Source organism: Protopterus annectens, chromosome 5.part0, assembly GCF_019279795.1.
Source record: "Protopterus annectens isolate FY-2018-M chromosome 5.part0, PAN1.0, whole genome shotgun sequence".
NCBI lineage: Eukaryota > Metazoa > Chordata > Ceratodontiformes > Protopteridae > Protopterus > Protopterus annectens.
In genome coordinates this window covers 369,946,236-369,969,798 of record NC_056735.1, presented here as the reverse complement: position 1 = coordinate 369,969,798, position 23,563 = coordinate 369,946,236, and the positions used below count along the sequence as shown (strand labels likewise).

The following is a 23,563-nucleotide window of genomic DNA, read 5'->3' as shown; positions in this document are numbered from 1 at the left end:
CAAAGTAACAGAATTCATGGCATACATATACACTGACTTTGAATGATCATCTTTCAAAAACAGAAATATTTTTTTAAGTAATGATCCAGTATAGTCAAAATACAGTTATACCTTGGCTTTTCTTGTTATTCCAAAAGGTGTAAACGTATCTTCAGTAGTGAAGACTGATGGCTTCACATTCATTACAGACCTTTACTTCTTTTTCCAGATCCTGGTCCGTGTTAGACCACCATTTACATGATCTGGATTAGCCTTTCTTTTTCTACAGTGCAGGATGAGTTTGTTGCTAATATTTTTATTATTGCAGAACATATTACAAAGCTGAAATGCAGTCAATGTGCAGGTATTTTGCAGTGGAATTATGGCATGCAGCCTCCACAGTGTACAACATATTTGACACTTAGTGCTTCTCTTCTAGAATTATAGGATGTAAACTTTAGCTTGTTTATTTTTGGACATCCTTTAAAAGTACAGATGTGCACTGGTGACAAAATTAGCTTTCTAGCATTCTAGTGTTTAATTTTCTCAAGATGGACTTGTGCACGGATGCATTGTCTGTAATGCCGATACTTAAAGGAAAACTGTCTTTGAACTAAAAAAAAAATTTTTTTTCACTGTCTTTGTTTTCTTAGCTATTTTAATACCTCAAAATCATTCTGACTGCTTTTTATAGAATTTTAATGTTTTCTGCAAAGTGGTTGCCAATGGGGCTTGACATATCAACGTGATCTTGTTTTTCTTCAAGCCTTTCTCTTTCCCATAAGGAAGTAGTAGTGTATTCCCATGCTATTGACTTATAATGGCAATAATTTCAATCACTGTCATCTTATGTTTATTTTATTATTTATTTATTTAATATTTAGCATTGTCGCCTCACAGCAGCAAGAGGTTCTCCGTTCGATTCTCAGCTAGAGCGCCTTCTGTGTGGAGTCTACATGTCCTCCCCGCGGTTGAGTGGAGTCCGAAAGGCATGCGTGAATGGGCGTGCCTTCGTTGAAGGTTGGGTGTCGGGCTGGCACCTCGGCACCATAAAGAAATCGACTGCCAATCATTAGCGGACCAGAGTTCTGCTGTGGCGACCCCTAATCGGGAAAAGCCGAAAGAAAACAACATTTATTTATTTAACATTTGTTTACCGGGGAAGTCCAACTGGGCAAATTTGCCCATTTTCAGCAGAGGCCTGGCGAGAAAAGCTCCATATAATAACAACTTAACAGTATTTTAAACATTAGTGAAACAATCAGAAAAATTATATTAATAAATCACATAGTAACGCATATTATCACAGTTCAAGTTAGTAATAAAACTAACAGGATCACTTACGAACACATTTTGGCAGTTACACTTAGTAACAAAAAGTCATTCAGTGGAATAGTGTCTCAGAGATGCACTGTCTTCATATACAATGGAGTAGTGTCTCCGGTATGCCTTGTATACCTTCTGTAACAGAACTGCTTCTTTTATTTCTTGAATGGCCCTCATTTGTGTGTGTCTCAGAGCTTGTTTTGCAGTATAATGATGATTACAGTATAATGAGTTATGCAATTGCAACCAAAAAAGTAGCTAAATTGCAGACCTTTGTTCAAAGCATCTTTCTGTAGTCTAAGATGAACTGACAATCCCCTCACCCAGGCTTTGGTAAATATGATGTTACTTTACAATAAGAAACAACAAGAAAAAATATTTTTCTGACTTTTCTGTAATTGTCGCAGACAATCTGATACTACATTTTAAGTCATCTTGAAGTATACATTGGTGTAAACAAACATTTCAAGTTTAAAGTTTAGCATTTCAATAATGTGATGCTGCTTATGTAAATTTGTCAAAAGAGGTGACAACTGCCTTTGAATCATTGCTCTGTTTTGCAGTGAAAGGTATGGCTGCATTGGAAGCAGCAATTAATTAGTGTAACTTCTCTTTATCTCTGTAATAAAAACAATGGAAAACAGTTTCACACCTGTCTGTTTTACAGAAATTGTTGAACTCCTAACATCAGAAGGACTAATTACCCATATAAGATTGTCAGCAGTACCTGGCTACAGATTTGTGTGTGTCTGTGATATGTCATGCAGTTGTAGACAAATTCCTCTGCAAATTATGTGAGAAGTTAAGTTTAAAAAAGTGGATGGTCTTTAACTTCCTTTGATTTCAAGGCAAGGAAATTAAGTACAAGCAGGTTTCTAGTACCTACAGAATACTGGAACCATATTGTAGGGAGAAAATCAACCTAAGAGTTGAGTTAAACTGTAGGAGAAGGTGGAGTTTTCCTTTAGTCGTATATATTCAAGTCTGTAGTCTTTTTTGAAACAGTTGACCATTTTGCTGCATAAACATGACAATTTCCTGATCCATAAAGTCAAAGTTTGACATTTGCTGGAATATGGATTCAAATTGTGATTCCTTTAAGTATACCTTTTTTAATACAATTTCATGTTTCATAAGCACCTATTCTAAAGCCCCATTTTCAGAATGTATGTGCTTTATTTCTTCCAAATTTAAAGGATTTGTAATTTCACTAGTCCCAGGACAGCTGAGTACCTTTAATAGTCAAAAATAATGCTTCTTTTGTTCCTTATCAACATCACTTACTCCTAATGTTTCCAACTTACACCACTGAAACCGTACTTAAGATGCTTCCAAAGGTCAGTTTGCATAATAATGTCATATTTGTATGCTTTCAGCATTTACTTCACTTTTTTTTGTCTCCACCATTGCAATATTACATTAACTTTCTTAATTTGACCACATACTTTGATACTGATTCATTTATCTAATACAAGACTGACATTTATATCACTAGTATCTCCTGAGTTGGGATTAAAGTGATTATGTAGCAAGGCCACTAGTTGTATGTATGTTTTTCATTTGGTTTGTTAGGGGTTGGGAAGCTGTTCATTAAATTCTAGATTTCTGTTTCGCCGGCGTAAGAAGTATGACTAGTTTTCTTTGTTTATAAACTAGCAGTATGAACTGTTCCATACACTGAGCTGTTGTCCTTGCTGTTTTTAGATGAATGCAGTCAGTGTACAGATACCATTTTCTGTTATTTCCTCATCTTTAAGATGATGCTTGTTGGTTAAATGTGTATACCTCATTTCCAGTAAAATTGAGGATATGTATGGAGCCTAAAATCTAAATACCTTAAAACAATGTAACAACTTTAATAACAAAATCTAACCTCCAGTAGAAACAGTGGCATTAATAACACCAACGACAGTGACTTAGTAGCCGAGAAACCACTTCTTAGATGTGACCTTGCAGTGGTAGCTGAGCAGAACCACTTAGTAGATGTACCTCACAAGTAGAGTTTGTTTTTCACACTGTGTTACCAAAAGGGGGTTAACCTTTTAACAGCTAAAATACTACACTCTAATGTAGTTTTTCCTGTAATCAGTAAGACTTGCATTTTTAAGCTAATGTAGAGTTTGACTTTAGTTGGTTAGGTTGCCTCATTAAGTTAAATATCACTGTATCACTTATGATTGCATCGAAATGTAACTACTTTGTGTTTAACTGGAACTTATTAATGCTTTTTCTCCCTGGGATCTGTTGAAAATGGGTATTGCCCAGTTGGACTTTCCCTTTAAACAAAGACAAATAAATAATAAATGCACATGTACACACCTAAACGGTTTACCTGTGTGTGTGTGTGTGTGTGTGTGTGTGTGTGTGTGTGTGTGTGTGTGTGTGTGTGTGTGTGTGTGTGTGTGTGTGTGTAATTTTATCTTGACATCCTTGAGCTCTGTCTGTTTGTTGGTGCGTGCTCAAACATGTTGGTTTCTTATAATTTGGTTTATCACTGAGTTGTAGTGATGTATTTAGGGTCAAAGTGTTAGGTGTAATTTATCTCTTAGACTGATGAGTAAGGGAGAAAGAATGAGCATTGTTTTCGTGGTTTAAGAATACTCATTTATTTCTCTGAGGTGGAGTAACTTTAACATGATAATATATAAGAAAGGGAGGGGTGTGCAGAAAAGTTTATAAACGTCTGCAGAAGTGTATTTTTAGAGTTGACACATTTGTACGAATGCCTATACACATCAAGCATGTATTTTTAGAGCTTATATGAACTCAACGTAATGTATTGAGTGCCGAAATGTGTAAGGTAATGGACTGAGTGCAGAAATGTATATACTACATTCTGATGTAACATAAAACACACACACACACACTTCTTGCTGCTTGATCTCCATGTGACCATCAAGATCCATGTCCATTATGGAATCTGAGACAAACCAGTAGGTATGGGAGATGAGAGCTGGGGATGGTGGGCCATCTTCCAGAAGGAAATCAGGAGAATTTCTTCTACTCCCACCACTTCCCCTTTTTGGCTGCCAGGCATGGTTCAGTGTTTGTTGCACTCAGATTCTTTGTGAGTGCATATGTCTGCACAACCACTTTGCTAAGCTAGACAGTGACACTTTTCCCTTCAAGCTTCACACACTGGTGCCTGACCTTCTCGTATGGAGTACACTTACATTCTAACCAACAGGTGTTACCCATACAAAAGGATGCATGCAGTCTCTGGCCAAGCTCCTTCAGTGCTCAGGCCAGTAATTGACCCTATATAGTCTGTGCCTTAACCATGAACTTAAGTATATATTTTAGCAGTTCTTAGATTCATATCCTCAAAAGTTAGTGAGCAGGTTCTGTGTTTGACATATTCTGTTGAAAATATTGCAGGCTTCATAGGAAACGAAAGTGCATTGTCTGAATTCTGTGGAGATCATCAGATTGATATGCTTTTATTAGCAATAACACCCTACTTTTAAAGTGGTCCATATTAATCATGTTTACTGACTCTTAGAATTTTGCATTATTGATAAGATCTGTAAATTATATGAGCATGAGATAAAATGGTAAGTGAATACTGAATTGTCTGTGCTAACATTCACTTCTTTCACAAGCAGAACTGCTCTTTATAAAGCATACCTGCTCCACTCATTCCTGAAGATGCATTTGTTTGATATGCATACATTTTGCAGAGTGAGGCATAACGAAGTGCTTGCCTTTGATCTCAAAGTATTGCATTTCCTCTAATGAACCAGGCAAGAAGTTTGAAGTTGTACCCGTGTACCAGGGCTAATGCTACTAAGTTACAAATCTGAATGCATTACTTGGGACAGGGTATCACAACAGAGACTCCCTACATTTTATTGTGTGCATCCAGTAACATTTTCTTTAATAGGTTGCTGTTACTGAATGACAAAAAATGAAGTACTGAAATATTATGGTTAGTTCATATATTCTAACCCTGTTTCTCAAGAATGCAGTCACTGTTGCTAAAACGAGAGTGTCGTTCTTACATGTCATCTGAGTTCAATATGATTTTGTCATTAATGTAGGTTCAAGAGCATGTTACCATGTTTTTTACATGTGTATGAGTAATGTGTGTGTGTGTGTGTTTGTGTATATATTTATATATGTATACGCACACACACACACACACACACACACATATATTTCTAGAGGCGTGTAGCAACATTAATGCATGTTTTTCACACTTTCTTGTGACCGACTCCTTAACACAAACATTCACAGTTAATACATCTGCAAAAACCTGTAATGTATAGCAGTGCCTGTAAAACAGATCAAAGTAGTTAACAGTCATTTCAGCTCAAAACGCTTATGTAAATTTTGCATGCTGTAATGAGTTGTGCTGTTGCTATGTGTTGGTGCTTTATTACTAATCTGAAGCTTTTAATTTTGTGCTTTCTGGTATCTTACTGTTTGTTGTTTGTCCCAATGCTGCCTTCCTGCTAGGATTACTAGCTGCAGAAAGTAGGTATCCTATTGTTTTCCTCCAAGCTTTTTATGTTGCATTCAGTGTCTCCATTTTACGTGTATGTTGTTGCTAAAGCTAACTTTCCTTTTCCAGGCTTTGTTTTGCAGGATGACAGTGATAGAATTACCATATTTTTACAGAGGTACAGTCTAAGAAATTGAAACCCCATTGCTACTCTGGATATACATACTATATCTCTAAGTATATTTTCTTGTGAAGTGTCTGTAATGATGTTTGTTTCCATACCTGGTTATTTACTAACATTACTTTTGGATTCACCTTCTGACGAAGGAGAAAACTCCAGTTTATGAACTGTTGACCAGTTATATTTTTGAAATCCTACTCACTGTGAAGTTAGCTTATGAACTGGAAATCAAATTCCTTTACAATGGCATTTTAAAAAGGATGATTTTGTAAACTCCAGTGTTGCAAAATTGTGTTCAGCACAAAGAGTGCATAGATGCTTTGTATGGTCATTTTTCTCTTTGGGGTTATTGTTTTTTTTCTTAGTTATGTTCATTGTTCACTGTTTCTTTTGTGTGTGTGTGTGTGTGTGTGTGTGTGTGTGTGTGTGTGTGTGTGTGTGTGTGTGTGTGTGTATATATATATATATATATATATATGTGTGTGTGTGTGTTTATATGAGTCTATAATTTATTTATTTATTTTTTAACTTGAGACTGATCTTACCACAGCCCACTGTCCCATCCTCACTGTACCATCACCGGTTCCTAAATGTACTACTGCTGATATTGTACAAACTGAGAGAAAAGTGCAGTAGAGTTATGTCTTTTTCCCTGAGTGTGTACTTCAGTAGTGGTATATTTAGAAATTAGGATGTGATGACAGAACTCACTCATTGGACAATTCAGAGGGTCTGTGCCCTTTGCAAAAACATGACTAGTAGAATCCCACATTTGTATGTATTCTGTATCTAAAACTGTTGGTTGAATACCATAGATGGGAAGTTGGAGTAGATCAGATAAGCAAGTGGGAGTGTGTGTACAAACTGCACAAACCTAAAATGCCACAGATCTAAAAGTGTCCAGATTCAGATCTTTGACTGAATTGCTCCGAGTTTACATCAGTACAAGTGTGTGCTTTCATCCTCTTCCAGGAATTCTTTTGACTCCAGACTAGTTACTTTATCTTGATAAATGTTCAACTGGCCATGAACATGTGAGGTGCCCAGGATGGAAGTCTGGGATATTGCTATTCCAGTTAACATTTTATGTGACACAGTGGAGCTCCAGTGCATGCCTGTGAGTTAGGACCAATCATTGTGGATCAGAGGTTTGGGTAAAACAGTCATTTTAACCTCCAGTCAGGAATGGATCTGAATCTAGGTTTCCACCTCAAGAAGGTCCATTTTCCTCAGGAATACCCACCCTGGAGGGTATTATTACAATTCGAAAATGGGCTACCTGGGGTTATGTTTTTATAACTTTTTTATCATTAAAATAAAATGTATGTAAAAATCTTGTTGCAAAAGTTCTTCCATAATGTTTTAATACAGGTTGCATCTTAACAGATGAAGAATTATGAGCTGTTGTATATGTAGTACAACCCTCTTTCTTAAGGACACACAAGTGTTCCACATCCCAGGGTTTTGACATTTGATTACACAGTAACCCAAGAGTCTCTCTTAATGCACTCTGTGCATTCAGGCCAATAAGCCACATATTCCACTAATTATAGACATGATGTATATACTGTTCCCTCATCATGGAAAATCTCCTACATCATACCCTTGCATAAGGGAGGCTCCTCTACAGAACTAAATAACTACCGACCAATAGCCATTCTACCTCCCTTATCAAAAATCCTAGAAAAATGCGTTCATAAACAATTACTTAACCATCTTCTGTCCAACAGTTTACAATCTAATACCCATCATGGTTTCCGCCCAGCACATAGTACCACCTCAGCACTAATAACATTCACCAACACAGTCAGTCAACACAGGAATCAAGCATCCCTGTATCTACCATCTTTTTAGACTTATCAAAAGCTTTCAATACAGTATCCCACCACAAACCTTCCTCTCCAGGCACTGTGTTGATACCCCCTCCCTTCTCTGGTTTAATGAATATCTCAGTAATCGCCTTCAAGCAGTAAAATGGCACGACTCACTTTCTCCTCTTCTTCCTGTTTCACAGGGGTACCTCAAGGCTCCATACTTGGACCCTTGCACTTTGCCATCTTCACAAATACCCTTCACACTGCCACTCATCAGGCCAGCAAAGTACAATATACTAATAACACTACAATAATCTGTTCTGCATCTACAATGCAACTGCTTCAGACCAAAACCCAACAGGTTTTCACTGAGATAGAGACTTGGCTAATGGACTCTCAACTGATATTAAACACAAAAAAGACCCAACTAATGCTCTTTCATCCCACTAAAATGGTGTAACCCCCTTATCTCTTTCTCTATCACCTCGTCCAATAACACTGTAATCTCACCAGTGCCACATGCCAAATTGCTTGGTCTGACTATTGGCCAAAATCTAAAATATGACAAACATATTGCTGTTACAGTATCCAAAGTTCACAAAAAAATAGGAGCCCGATATTGTTGCAAACATTACCTCTCTGCTGAAGCCATGGTCACTTTAGCGAGAACTCATCTTTTATCCACACCTGTATATGCATCCTCAGTGCTTACAGGATTAAACAAGGCTGACTTTAATACATTCAGCACATATTGCAATAAAATTGTCAAGTTTGCTACCAACTTCATATCCCGCTCTCATCACTGCCAATCCTTGAGACAACTGTACTGGCTAGAACTCCCTAACCTACTAACTTACAACCAGCTCATTTTTGTCCACCAGATACTATATTCCCCACATAAAATCCCCACACTAACAAGCCTCCTCAGCTTATAAAGCACTACTCGACAATTAAGGTCCTCCAGTGTTGCTCTACTTGGAAAACTAAGTGTAAAAATGTGCAGGTGAATCTATTTATTCTTATACAGTCTCAAAAACCTTGAACTCCCTCCCCCAAGAAATAAGGCTTGAAAATAATTTGGCCTTTTTCAGATACAAACTGAAACTTCACCTAGTTAAAACATGGATCTGCTCATGTATCAAACCTGATTCGTTTTACTGTCATCCTTCCTTGCCCTTAACTCACCGTATCTTTCCACCATCACCTCGACTACTTGCTTTTGATTCTCTCAAACATGCAAATAATGTAAAATAACATTTTTTTCTCCTTCCTGTGTACTTAACCACCTTTGCATATTGTTGTTCTTTGAACTACTCTCCTTAAACGTGTACATCGTATTTTCTTGTGACACTATATATTACTTGTACTATTCATTGTTTATGTTATATGATGTTTCTGTATGTTGGAGCTTTGCTCCTTGGGCCTCCGTTGCAAATGGACACCTGCTGTCCAGTCGGACTGTCCCGGTCAACAAATGTTAAATAAATAAATGTGTAAAAAATTATTTACCTAACACAAACGTGCAGGGTCTATATTTAAACGTGACTTTTATTTAGTTGTCTAAAATGATGGTTGTTTTAATTATCTGAAATTAACAAATAATTGAAGCTGCATATTTAAAAATGTCAGAGTGAAAGAGGATAAAACAGGAAACGTATATTTCAGAGATGTGGAGGCTGTTTAGATGGTTAGCGAGCTAAGAATAATGCAAAAAGCCTGTCGCTCAATAAAGAGCATGAAATAGCTGAAAGCAGTGTGGCTTTGTGATTAGTACCTTGTTAAACTTTTGATACTGTTCCGTACGCAGTTTTAAATGCACAGCGAATTTAATGTTTAACATGAATGTGAGATGTTCTTCGTCTCACATTGCTGCAGTCATAACCTGTGGGTAGTCTGCTGTCCTCGGTCGGCCCGAATACCAAAGAGTTAGGCTGGCGTCGGTCATGGACGCCCGGAGCTGATGTCAGTACGTAGTAGTACTTAAGCGCATGACCGACGCCATATCCTCAGTCTTTCTTGCCGCGTGGTCCGAAGCAGAAGCAGCGTTTGCAAGTGCCGTTCGGCGTTCTGAAATTTTCAATTATCGAGTTTCAGACCGAAGACCAAGTTGGGCTAAGTACCCCGTTGGAGAAAATTTTTGTCTTTTCTTGCCTCAGTTAATCCGGATGTCAGAAAAAGTTAATAATTGTATTTCTTGTGGGAAACAGATACCTCATAGGGACTATCATTCTCTCTGTATTCCTTGCTTGGGGCCCGAACACGACGTAGTCGGGTGTCGCTTTTGCGCTAGATTTAATAAGCGCACCATTAAACGAAGATTAGACTGTGCCAGGCTTGTTTTCGGTAAGCGGTGTAACTACAACATGCCGTCGGATCCTCCGACGCCCGCTACCGCTAAAAAACGTAAAGATAAATCTTTAAGGTCTAAACCGGATGAGTCGTCCATTGCGGACGCCGGTTCTATGGAACCTCCGGTTGAATCTGTGGATCCGGCCGAGGTCTCGGCTGAATCCTAGGGGGAACCTTTACTTTTGCAGGAGTTGGCCTCTCAGGAGTTAGGCCAGGCCAAGGGTGCTTCTCAGGTATCTGTAGTTCCATCCTTACAAAAGGTTATTAGGCCTTCTACCTCAGTGGCTAAAGGCCATGCTAAGGCTAAACCTGGTCTTACTGGTACTGGCCATAGCCCTAGTTCTTCAGCTTCTGTTCCTAAAAAAACATATGTTGAAAATGGCAGAGGATTTGATTACTTTGATCAGGGGATCTTGCCCCAGAGAAGAGGCCTAGGGTGGAGACAGATTTAGAGGGAATGGAGCATTCTTCAGACTACTCTGAGTCCTCAGCTGAGGATATTCAGGATTACCCTCCCTTTTCAGATTCGGGTGCAAAGGATTCCTGTCCTTCTGCTTCTCCTCCAGAGGATTTTTCCTTTTCTGAAACTTTACATTCCATGAGGGAACATTTCAAATTGGGAAGGTCAGGATTTTTCAGATTCTCGAAAAAGGCTTAGGGAATTTTAGTTTTTACCACAACATAGGCCTTTGGCTATTCCCCCTGTCTTAGATGTTGTTCAGGATGCTTTTTCTGAAGCTTCACTTAATCCTGATTCTTTACCCCCTGCCCCTGTCAAGCCAGACAGATATTACAGAGTTCCAGAAGCACATAAATATTTGTATAAGAGTCCTAGAGCTGACCCGAAACTATTATTCAAGGGAAGGGTGTCAGGGCTTCTGTGGTTAAGAATCCAGTTCCTTTGGATAAAGATTCTAGAGCGTTGGATAGGTGGGGAAAAAGTGTACACCTCTTCTACGTTGGCTATGAGGGCTTTAAATTGCCAGTTTCATATGCTGAAGTATCAGAACTTTTTGTTAGGCCAATTGAAATCTAAGGTGGATGCTTTATCTGAGGGTATAGAGTGTAAGGAATTGCAGGAGTTGGTTCATGCTTCAGATCAAGTTGGAAAACATTCTTTGCAGTGTGGTTTCGATGCTCTTCAGGCTTCATCCAGGGTGGCTGCTACTGGTTCAGTTATTCGTAGACATGCCTGGCTTAAGGATCAAAATTTGTCAGAGCATGTTAAAGCTCGGATTTTAGATGCTCCTCTTCAATCTGAAGTTCTTTTTGGTTCTCCTGTGGAATCAGTTTTGAAAAAGATGGAAGATAAAGCTAAGTCTATGCAGACGGTCAAGGATTTTTTGCAGGTGCAGCCCCCTAAGTTTAGCAGGAATTGGCCTGCTAGAGGATGGTCCTACCCTTCTTCGGATTTTCAGTCTAAGGGCAGGTCTAGACGTGGTAGAGGCAGGGCTCACGCTCAGGGTTCTTTCAGACCTAGGACTTGGAGTTCTCCTGCACAGTCTTCTGGTGAGGGCAGGGGTCAGCCTTTTCGTAAACAGACCCAATGACCTGTATCTTCAGCTGCCAGATCCTTCTTTTCTGGCAGCTCCTCTAGGAGGAAAGTTGGCACTTTTCAAACAAAACTGGCATTTGGTCACCCAGGACAAATGGGTGTTGGAAATAATAAATCAAGGTTACAAGTTTTACTTTCACACTTTTCCTCCTTTCAAAGGCATGCCGGATGTGCCTCCTCAGCAAAGGCTGGAGGCTCAGGAGCAAATTTCTTTGCTTTTACAGATGGGAGCTATCCAGGTGGTACCTCCGTCAGAAGTAGGCCTAGGGTTTTATTCCGTCTATTCCTAGTGCCAAAGAAAGGAAACACTTGGAGGCCAATTCTGGATTTGTCCATTCTCAATACCTACCTAGACATTCCAAAGTTCAAGATGTTAACATTACAACAACTTCTGCCTATGCTAGGCAAAGATCACTGGATGGTAACCCTGGATCTCAAGGAGGCCTATCTTCACATTCCTATCAGGCCCAGCTGCAGGAGATTCCTGCGATTTCGGGCTGGTACTTCTCATTATCAGTTCTCTGCATTGCCCTTTGGTTTATCTACTGCCCAGGGTGTTCACAAAAGTTCTGGCTCCTGTAATAGCTTTCTTCAGACAGAGGAATACAAATTTATCCTTATCTGGACGATTGCCTGATTCTTGCTCAAGACAAAGACAAGTTACTTCAACATCTGCAGTATGTAATGGCAGTTTTAAGGTGCCTAGGGTATTCTGTGAACGAAATAAAGTCCAGTCTAATACCCTCTCAGGACATGTGCTTTCTGGGTGTGAGACTGAATACAGCTTCTCAGATGGCTTTTCTGACCCCGGACAAACAAAGAACTCTTCACCTATACTTCCAGCAGTTATCAGTACTGTCCAGGCTGACTGCAAGGACAGTCCTTCAAGCCTTGGGGTTCATGGCATCTTGCATTCTAGTACTTTCCAATGCCAAACTGCATATGAGGAAGCCACAATGGTATCTCAAAACTGTATGGACTCAACACTGCCACGATTTGGACACTGTCATTCGGATAATACCTTGCATCCAGAAGGAATTCTTGTGGTGGGCGCAGGAATGTCACCTAAACAAGGGACTCTCTGTGACCCGACCAGAGGCGAGTCAGATCATAACGACAGATGCCTCGGACTTGGCTTGGGGAGCACACTTCAATGGGAAATGGATTCAAGACACGTGGCCTCCCAGACTACAACATTTGCATATCAACATGAAGGAGATATTAGCAATCCAATTTGCCCCGATGGCCTTCAAGGACCTACTTCAACCAGGACAGGTGTTGATTCGAACAGACAACACAACAGTCATGTGGTACATCAACAAGCAGGGGGGAACCCATTCTTACCCTCTTTGCAGACAAGCAATGATATTGTGGGAGACTGCTCTGAGTTTGCACATCACTCTTCAAGCAAGGTTTCTGCCAGGAGCACAGAACTCCCTAGCAGATGTATTGAGCAGACAAATTGTGGACCCCACGAGTGGAAATTGGATCCTCAGGTATTCCAACAGTTGACAGTGGCTTGGGAACTCCAGATATAGATCTGTTCGCTTCTCCACTAAATTTCCAACTACCAAAATTTTGCACAAAGATGTTTCACCCAAAAGCTTGGAAAGTGGATGCTCTATCTTTCAGTTGGAACAACCTTCACGTCTATGCTTTCCTCCTCTGCCTCTCCTTCCCAAGGTACTCTTGAAAGTCAGGCGGGACAAGCCTTGCATGATTCTAATAGCACCAGATTGGCCACGTCAGCACTGGTATCCTCTGCTGAGGAGTTTAATTCAGGAGCCTCCTTGGCCTTTGCCACAGATTCCTCACTTGTTGTCCCAGTCAAGCAATCATTTGCTCAATGTCAGGTGCAGTCCCTGCATCTAACAGCCTGGCGTATTCTGTTTTAGAGCCTGTGGGGTCTCAGCTTCCTCAACAGGTTTTAGATGTCATTTTGGAAGCCAGGCGCCCAGTACTAGAAAAGTTTATGCTGATAAATGGAGGAGATTTTTTCTTTGGAGCACAGCAAAGGGCTTTGATGTCTCAGTACCTAATTTGAGTTTTACGCTACAGTACCTTACTGAATTACTAGACAAGGGTTTGTCATTTTCCTCTGTGAAGGTTCATGCTGCAGCCATTTCTGCTCACTATGATTGTGACCCTCCTTTATTTTCTCATCCTTTGTTTAAGCAATTTCTTAGAGGGGCAAAAAATATAAGACCCCCACGTAGAGCTCCTACTCCTTCCTGGGATCTCAATTTTGTGTTGGAGAAGCTTACTTTACCTCCTTTCGAACCTGCAGCTATGTCTGAGCTGAAGTTTTTGTCTTGGAAAACTGCTTTTTTGTTGGCCATTACCTCTGCTAGGAGGGTCTCTGAATTGCAGGCACTCATGGCAGTTGAACCTTTTCTGGTATTCCATAAGGATAGGGTGTCTTTGCGTACTAACCCTACCTTTATGCCTAAAGTGATTTCTAATGTGGCCTTGAACCAGTCTATTCATTTTCCTACTTTTTATGCTGATCCCCAAAATAAGGGGGAAAAAGTCTTGCATTCTTTGGACATTCACAGGCAGCTACGTTATTATTTGAGCAGAACTAAAGAGTTCAGGCAGACTCAACAGTTATTTATTTCTTTTGCTCTGGCTTCTCAAGGGAAAGCTGTTTCAAAGCAAACTATTTCTAAGTGGATTGGTCATTGTATTGCTTTTTGTTATTCTCATCATGGGAAGAATGTTCCTGCTGGGATCAGACCTCATTCCACTAGGGCTGCTGCCACATCTACTGCCTTTTTGAGGGGGGTAGCTACTAAGGATATTTTGGAAGCAGCTACTTGGAGTTCAGTACACACTTTTACTAAGCATTACCATCTCCCTCTTTATTCCAAGTCTAGGGCTGGGTTTGCCACTGCAGTTTTACAGGGCATGTTAGCAGCTCCTAATGCTTATTAGTTTGCCAGCCTCCCTTTTCCTTTGCTTTGGGATTCTACCCACAGGTTATGACTGCAGCAATGTGAGACGAAGAACATAGTACAGTTTTGTACCTACCATAAATGTAGATGTTCGAGGATCCACATTGCTGCAGTCCTATTTTCCCTCCCTCCTTCCCCTCTATTGTTTGGGGTTGCTGTTTTTTCCTTTGGGATAATTGTTATTTTCTCACTTGTGGTTTTTGGGTATTTACTATTTTGGCTCTGGCCTTTCCTTTTTAAGGCCTTCTGACATCTGGAGCAAGAAAGACTGAGGATATGGCGTCGGTCATGCGCTTAAGAACTACTACGTACTGACGTCAGCTCCGGGCGTCCATGACCGACGCCAGCCTAACTCTTTGGTATTCGGGCCGACCGAGGACAGCGGACTACCCACAGGTTATAACTGCAGCAATGTGGATCCTCGAACATCTACATTTATGGTAGGTACAAAACTGTACTTTTTAGTTTCCTCAGAGCAGGAGGAGTCATGGTAATGAATAAATTTACAACTCGAGCATTTGTAGGTATGCATAAAGACCATGTTAATATTTACAAAACAACAAATAAAGAAATCCACAAACACACAGGAGTGCTGAATGAAATGTTTTAATGTTGCATAAAATTATTCACAAAAAATTAAAAACTAGTAAGCCCTTTTACCTTCTAGAGGCATCATCAGGGTCGTGTATCACAAGTAATTACATCCTTATATACTTACATAGCCAAACCCCCTTCCACTAATCATACAATTTTAACCCCTATTAATTAGTTAAATTAAAAAATGTGAAAAATGTAAAAATGTATATATTACATAATCAAAAATTTATATATATATATATATATATATATATATATATATATATATATATATAGTATTAAAATGTTTTAAAATAATTTTACACATAATACTTTTTTTTGTGTAATAACACTATACAATAACACAGTATTTGACACATTTTCCTGTTATGTTTCAGAACACTAACTGTACACATTTTTACAGTTTTCACATTTTTAATCTTTATTATGTTTCTATGATTCTTGAAATATGTTTGAATACTCTAGGAATTGGTCCTGGAATAGCAGGGGTTAAAATTGTATGATTAGTGGAAGGAGGTTTGGCTATGTAAGTATATAAGGATGTAATTACTTGTGATACATGACTCTGATGATGCCTCTGGAAGGTGAAAGAGCTTAGTCATTTTTAATTTTTGGTGAATAATTTTATACAGCATTAAAACATTTCGTTCAGCACTCCTGTGTGCTCATAGATTTCTTTATTTGTTGTTTTGTTGGTTTTACATTATAGTTTATTGGTTCTTTACCATGTTAATATTTGTTTTGTACTCCAGTGATTTGCTGTCATGTTATAGGAATAGCTTAAAACTGTTATTCTTTTTCATGTAGTACCTCTCATCTATAAAATGAATTATTTCACATCTGTATTATGTTCATTAAATATCAGTAACGGGATACTTAGTAGGCACTTGAAACAGGTTGAGTGACCAAAGATACACCTCACAAAAAGATTACAGGGATTTAACAAGTCCTGACCAAAGATACACCTCACAAAAAGATTACAGGGATTTAACAAGTCCTGTGTGGACTGTCTCAAAGTCCTATCCCCTGTACTTGGTCTCTTACAGACTGCCAGGCGACAATATATGCCTAGTCTGCAGAGCATCCTCTCATCCCACATCTGCAAAGTAAACAGCATCAGAAATACCAGTTCTATGGACCTGAACCTTATCTGCAACATAAACAGGACATGTTAGTGGGACATGTATGTGTCTGAAATGTTATCCTTTCTCTGGAACAGGCTTCCTATCCATGTGAAGCAAATCTCATCCCTAACCCAGTTCAAATGTAACTTGGACCAGTGTAAGGGAAACCACAACTTTTGCCCCTGGTTTGGCACTTATGCCCTTAATGAACAGGGGCAGCCTGTAAATACTTGATGTGTACAAGCCTGTATCATAACTGTAAAACTCCTTGGGGTATTGACACTTGACACATGTCAGCAATTATTTTGGTAAGTTTACGGTGAGCTTGGCTAAAGTCTCATTTCCTTAGTTACAACCATTTGCTCTTCCAGTATTTCTGACAGGGTACTCTGTAGACATTCTTTTAGTCTGCCAGTTCATTGCACTCCTAAAAACTTGTTCCCAGTTACCTGTTTCTTCCTCATCACCAGAGCCAGATCATGGTGAATGGGGCTCTTGACAGGGTAATGATCAGATCCAGTGTCCTACTACTTGGCTGTTTCTCCCCATTTCACATAAGCATTGTTCAAACCTGGCAGGGTGCATACTGTTTTCTTCTTTACTTCTGCAGTGATTAGAGATGTTTAAAACTTTTATTTCAAATTTTGTAGCACACACACTGATAGCCATTTGCTAAACAAAACTGTACAGTCTCACAATGAAAACAAACTTAGCTTGAACAGCAACTCGCATTCATTGAAACAGCATTGAAACCCACATTCAAAGAAAATGCAACTGGCAGATTAAGTTCACCTTTTGGATGTTTTCAAAACGTAGGCCCTTTGGACACACTTTTTGGACTATGCATACATGTCTGTGTTATTTGATGTACCATTCTGTTTGATTTAAATTATATTCCGTGTATAATGCAGCACCGCTTTTAAGAGCACGTTTTAAATGTGCAAGTTTAAATGTTTTTACAGTAAGCAGTGAAACAAAACATATGAACCAATAATGACAAAACTACCGATTACAGAACATTTCAACCACAAAATGCCACTCAAAATTTTATCATTATAATCAACTATCAGACAGTTTACACAATCTTTGCAGAAGTAAAAGTTATCTGAATAATTCCACATTAAAGAGATCTTTAACTAATGAAGATATTGCTGCTGCAAACAACTTTACATTTCAGTGTTTCATGTACAAATTCAGTGCATGCTGCCCTTGAAGAATAAACTGCCCATTACATTAAAAAAAAAAATTGGTAAGCTTGTAATATTGTAGTAGGGAATGGCAGTCAAACCAGCAACAGGTTCATAGTAAGAATTTCATCCAAAGGAGGACACACTCAGGAGTGCAGCACTCCCATTCTCCTTTATTTATTTATTTATTTATTTTACATTTGTTTACTAGGGTGCTCTGATATATGTCCATTTTCAGCAGAGGCCCAGGGAGAAAAGCTCCAGGTTAGTAGATTACATTACATTAGTAACATTTACAAATGAACATAGTTTACAGTCTTCAATAAGGTTGCAAAGTTTTATAGAACATGGTAGGCAACTGAGAGTTTCACACAGGATTTCACACAGATAAGGACTTTATCCCTTAACGAGCTCTAGATATGCCACAAAGCAAAGTCATATACATTTTAGAGTCAAATGACAGATTTAATTAGGCAAGATATCCAATACCAGGGGGTGGGTGCTAGTCAGGTTTTGAACAGGGACATTGCCAGTGCATTTGAAAGTGTAGTTTGAGGCTGTTTTTGAACTGGGTTAGAGAGGGCTGGAGAGTAAGTTCAGCAGGTAGAGAGTTCCAAGTTTTGCCTACAGAGTTGGCAAATAGAGTCTCACCAGCCACATTTATGCTTTTGGTTGTTTGAACCAACAGTTTGTCAGCAGAGCATGCTGTAGGGATTAATGATCTTGTTTAGTGCTGGTGTCTTATCGTGGTGGTTTAGAACTTTGTGGTCTATTGTAAGTTGGTTGTATTAGAGAAGACTAGTCCATTCAAGCCAACCTAGTTGAGTTACGTTGAGACAGTGGTGGGTCCTAAAGGTTGTACCTGTAGCAAATGTAGCAATATGGTTGTAACAGCTTGCAAGTTTGCTAAGAGTGTTTTTATTCAAGTTAGTGAAAAGGGGGGAGTCATAGAGAAGGGTAGACAGTAAGTGGGAGCGAGCGATAGAAGTTCTTGCAAATGGAGTGAGGAAAGATTTGATCCTATAGAGGGAGCCCAGTTTTTTTTGACCATTTTGATGGTTTGATTGACATGGGTATCATATTTTAGGGTATTGTCAACTGTGACCTGTAGGAGTTTGGTGTGAACATCTGGAGACTGGAGATGTGTGTGCCATTATTGGATCATATGGTAAAGAATGCAGAAGAGGACTTACAGGTGGGGGAAAAAATAGCCTAGTTTTGTTGGGGTTTAAAATACGCTGACGGTTTGAGAACCATTTTTCAACATCATTGAAAGTATTCTGGGTTAGAGTCATCAGCTCAGTTGAGGAGAAGGCTGCACAGATTAAAGTGGAGTCATCCGTGTATTGGATGCAGGTGGCCTTGGGAGTGATTGTGGGTAGGTCATTGATAAAGACTGGGAAGAGAAGTGGTCCTAGTATGGCGCTTAGGGACTCCTAGTGTGATGGGTAGAGTGGATAGTGTATTCTGCCATAATACTGCTTGTTGTCTGTCAGATAAGACTGGAACCATTTAATCACACAGTTATTTAGTGACAGTTTCTTCAGGGTATGGATAAGTAGTTGGTGGCTGACCATATCAAAGGCCTTAGAGAGATCTAGGAAGAGAGCTGAGGTAAGTTTATTGTTTCGGTTGAGGTTAATGGAGTTAGCGAAGGATAGGAGGGCTGAGGTGGTGCTGTGGTTTGGCCTAAAGCCATGCTGAGAGTTGGCCAGTAGTTTATTCTGGGTGAGATAGTGCATTAATTGGTTATGGATGCATTTTTCCATTATTTTGGCCAGTGGTGATAGTATGACTATTGGTCTGTAGTTTGAGAGGTCTACAGACTTCCCTTCTTTATGGAGAGGAATAACATGGGAAACCTTCCAGATCAAGGGGCTGGTGGCTTTGGACAAGGTTCAGTTTATAATAATAGAAATAGGGTATGCAATGGCATCTGCCACTTTCTATAGATATTCTGGTGGGAGGAGATCAGCTGCTAGGGTAGTGGGTTTTAGTTTGTTAATTAGAGATCTGATGGTTGATGTAGATACAGGCTGGAAGTTAAAGGAGAGTGGGGTAGTGGTCGAGGAGAAATCCTGATTGGGGCCACTGGGAGCCAGTTGGCTAGCTAGTGATTGGATGGTCTTAGTGAAAAAACTGTTAGACATTTGCAGTTTCCTCAGGAGATTTTAGGTTACAAGCTGATGGGGTGGGAGTGGTGGATTGCCCTGGGTGGAGCAGTGTGTTTACTCCTGCCCAAAACTTTTAAGGTTTGTTCTGATGTTTTTGTTGAACGTGTTGATAGAAGTTTTTTTGTCTAACAATATGGCTTTCTTAGTATCATTCCTTAGCTGCCAGAATTTAATATGGTCAAGTAGGTCTTTTGCGGTACGCCATTTGTCCCATGCCTTATTTCTTGCTATGATTTTGGTTTTGGTTACTTAAGAGAGCCAGGGGGCAGTTTTAGTTTTGGCTCTAAGGGTGCGGACAGGAGCGTGGGAATGTAGAATGGTAATGAATTTAGAATTAAAATAGGCTACAGCATCATCCAGTGGAAGATCTTTTAGTATGGCCCAATTGCATGCTTTGAGTTCATTCTGAAAATCAGTGGTGTTGAAGTTCTTGTTATTTCTAATAGCTTTATAGAGAATTTGGTGGTGGTTATCTTCTTTATTCTTGATGATGTAAGTAAGGGGTCACTTATATCATCTGGGAGGGTACCAGTGTTGTACAGGTGTAGATGATTGTTGATAAGAATCCAGTTCAGGATACTACTTTTGTTGTAGGGTTTAGTTATTCTGGTGGGTGAGGATATGAGTTGTGTATAGCCATGAAGGTTTACATGGGTTGTGGGAAATTCGGAGGAACAGTTGTTCCAATCAGTATTAGTCAGGAAGTCCTTCTATGTGGCACACCTAATCACTAAGGGCTTTTCATCCAGAAAAAAGGAGGTCATTGTCCCACTGTACTCATCCCTCATTAGACCCATTGTAGAATATACTGCCCCATTTGGCATGTACCTCTCAAGACATCTGCAACAACTGGAAAGGCCACAGAAATACCTCACTAAAAGAATCACAGACCTAAAGCAGATGTCGTATGCTGACTGCCTTAAAAACTCCAGCTGTACTCTATGGCATATTGTCTACTCAGAGGCGATCTCTGGTTAACATACAAGGCCATGTCAAACCCAGAGCTGTTGGACATGCTACACTTAAAGAAATCCCAGTCCCTCCAAGCCACATGCTCCAGGGATCTAAACCTTGTCATCACAATAAACGAAACATGCTGGAGGGATAGGTTCCTGACCCAGAGACTCCCCAGAATCTGGAATATACTGCCCATACATGTCAAGCAGAGTGCCTCTTTGGCCCTCTTCAAAAGGAACTTTGACGATTGGATGGGAGAAAGAAAATTCACCCAGGGGATCACATCAGTCGCCCTGTTAGAAAGGGGTCCAGGGAAGTAAATAGTGTGGAACGAAATAGCCAGGGAATTGTTATGGCTAGGCTTGTATGGGCCCTAGGGCCGATAGCCTAGTACCAACCTGTGAACCTATGAACCTATAAAGTCTCCTAAGACCATAGTTTCATGGGGGTACGTGTTGGATAGCCATTGAAGGAAGTCCTCTAGCATATTTGTATTATTGCCTGGGGGGAAATAAATGCAGGCAATGAATATAGATTTAATTTTGTTAAGCTGTAGTCTGATAACGATAATTTCAGCATTATTAAACAAGGGAGGTTGTTGTGGGGCTAATGTGACATCTAGTGTATTTTTAAAGAGTACTGCTACTCCCCCACCTTTCCTGGGCTTATAGTCTAGTCTGAGTATGTTGTACCCTGGTGGGATAACTTTATTGTCTTTAGTTCCTAGTTTTAGCCAGGTTTCTGTGAGACATAGCACATCAGGTGAGTAGGCTGCTAAGAGGGCATGGAGATTATGGACCTTGTTGTTTATACTCCTGATATTTAGGTGAAAGGTCAGGAGATTGTTAGGTGTCCTTGTAGTTGGCCAAATGTTAGAAGGGGTAATGGGCTGGGAGCCAAAGCTTGTGGGAGGGGTAGGACCATGGTTTGGGTGGATGTCTCCATCTCTTATCAGACTGTATTGTACAGTAATTATTAGTTTCAGGGCTTTGCTAATTATTTTATGATGATAACTGGTTTTGGGGGAGGTAGACCATAGTCTGGTTAGTTGGTTGTTGTTAAGAGTGGAAAAGTCAGGTTTGTAGAGAGCTATGAGTTGATCTGTTTTATTTAAAGTAAGAGTAGTGTCAGTTTGGGATAAGGGGTGGTGAAAGCGAAGGTAGGGCTGATTTTCATAGGTGGTGAGGAGATATGGAACGAGTATTATTGGAATTAGTAACATTATTGGTCTCATTTTGGTAGTTAACATAGCACTTGGCTAAGGATTGTGGATTAGGAATACAGAAGGATTAGTGGCAGGAAGGGGTGGTGCTTGGAAGTATGGGCTATCTGTGATAGGTTGTGGAAGAGGGATGTGATTTATTTAGCTTTAAATGTAGCACCACTGGGGGCAGGTGGGATTTGGGGGCAAGGTGGGGAGCGGAGCGAGACCGAGTGCAGCGGGGCTAATCCAGACTACGAGGTACCTTACATGTATGCCTGTGAGGTAAGCTGTTTGTGTTTGCAGACAGTTCAGACCCGGACTGCACTTTTCTTATAACAGTGTATCCACCAGTCGGATAAAAGATAAAGGTGGTACAGCAGCTGACTTCTTAGAGTGGTGTTAGGTCTAGAAAAGAAGAGTACAGAGAGGAGTAAGCACTTTTGAGATGGTAAAGATACATTATAAAGATTACTAAACAAACTGAACAAATAGCTACTGCATCCAGGAAAATATGTCTCAAACTACTAGTATATGCATATAAATCCAACAGGAGAATGTGGCAAAAAAAAGACTTGAAACCAAAGTAGAGCACAAGGTACACCAACACAGAGAACAGGCTGTATAAACGAATGGTCACACAATAAAGCCCAAAGGAAGCTGATTTATTTTAATGTTGTCAATGCAAATACATTTTCCTTCAAAAGACTTCATCAGACATTACAATACATAATCCACAAGTTTTCCTTAAATATCATCCCCTAAAACTGTCAGCCAATCACATCTTTAATCCAATTACTGACATAATAAAAAAACTTTAAAAAACATTAAAAACTTTTCAGACTTATAACCTATAAATACTTTAGGCTTTTTATAAAACCAATAAATAACTTCTAATAAATACTTATAATTTATTACGTAAATGATTATGAAAAGTGAATATAAAAAGTTAATATAAAATGTAAATATAAAAAAAAATGTGAATATAAAAACATTCTTCTTTAAAATTGATGAATCAAATACTTCATCCAGTGGCCAAAGTAGAAATAGCTTTAATTCTAGCTATAATTTGGCTGCTCTGAGCTTTAATACAGGGGCTAGGGAAATAAAAGCATTTAATCCATATTTCTTGTTGGCATCCAATTTGCATTGCCAAAACAACTCTCGATATTCAGTAGTTGTCTCCCATGGCCTCCCACATGGATCAACTTCTACCTTTTCTACCACAAAAGATGAAATTTTGCTGAGGGACAAGCAGTAGTGTGTCTAAACAAAGCATTATTCTCATCTTTATTTTTGACATCATTCATGTGCTCATATATGCGTCTTTTAAGCTTCCTAGTGGTTTTTCCAACATAAAAAGCCCTGCATATATCGCACACTGCAATATAAAGCACCCCTACAGTGTCACAATTACAATATGTGTTTGTCCCTATTTCTATCTCTGTTCGGGATAAAAATAATATTTGCCCATGAAAAATGAAAGAACATTGTGAGCATCTCCCACATTTAAATGTTCCCACTCTCTTAGCAACATTTCCTTTCTTTTTGCTCTCCAGGACTTCCTTAATATTTCTACCTTTCCTGTAGGTGAATCTTAGAGGTTTGTCAAAAATGTTGGTCAAATCAGAAAAGTTACTAAATTTGTTCCAATTAGAACTCACTACATTTTTGATCACCGTAGATTCAGTACTAAAATTTAAAATGAAATTACTACTCCA

The 23,563-nt window shown here is 39.4% G+C and overlaps 1 protein-coding gene across 7 annotated transcripts in view; it reads left to right on the top strand.

Moving 5' to 3' along the window:
* Positions 1–23,563, top strand: part of CASK (calcium/calmodulin dependent serine protein kinase) — a 4,132,188-nt gene that overhangs the window by 3,029,137 nt on the left and 1,079,488 nt on the right. For 6 of the 7 annotated variants that reach the window (XM_044072334.1, XM_044072332.1, XM_044072333.1 and 3 more), the window contains exons 11-12: positions 5,764–5,781; positions 10,282–10,283. The exons of the other annotated variant lie outside the window; for it this stretch is intronic. In XM_044072334.1, coding sequence (XP_043928269.1) covers positions 5,764–5,781; positions 10,282–10,283 — 20 coding nt within the window. The remainder of the gene's footprint in view (positions 1–5,763; positions 5,782–10,281; positions 10,284–23,563) is intronic. 7 annotated transcript variants of the gene reach the window in all.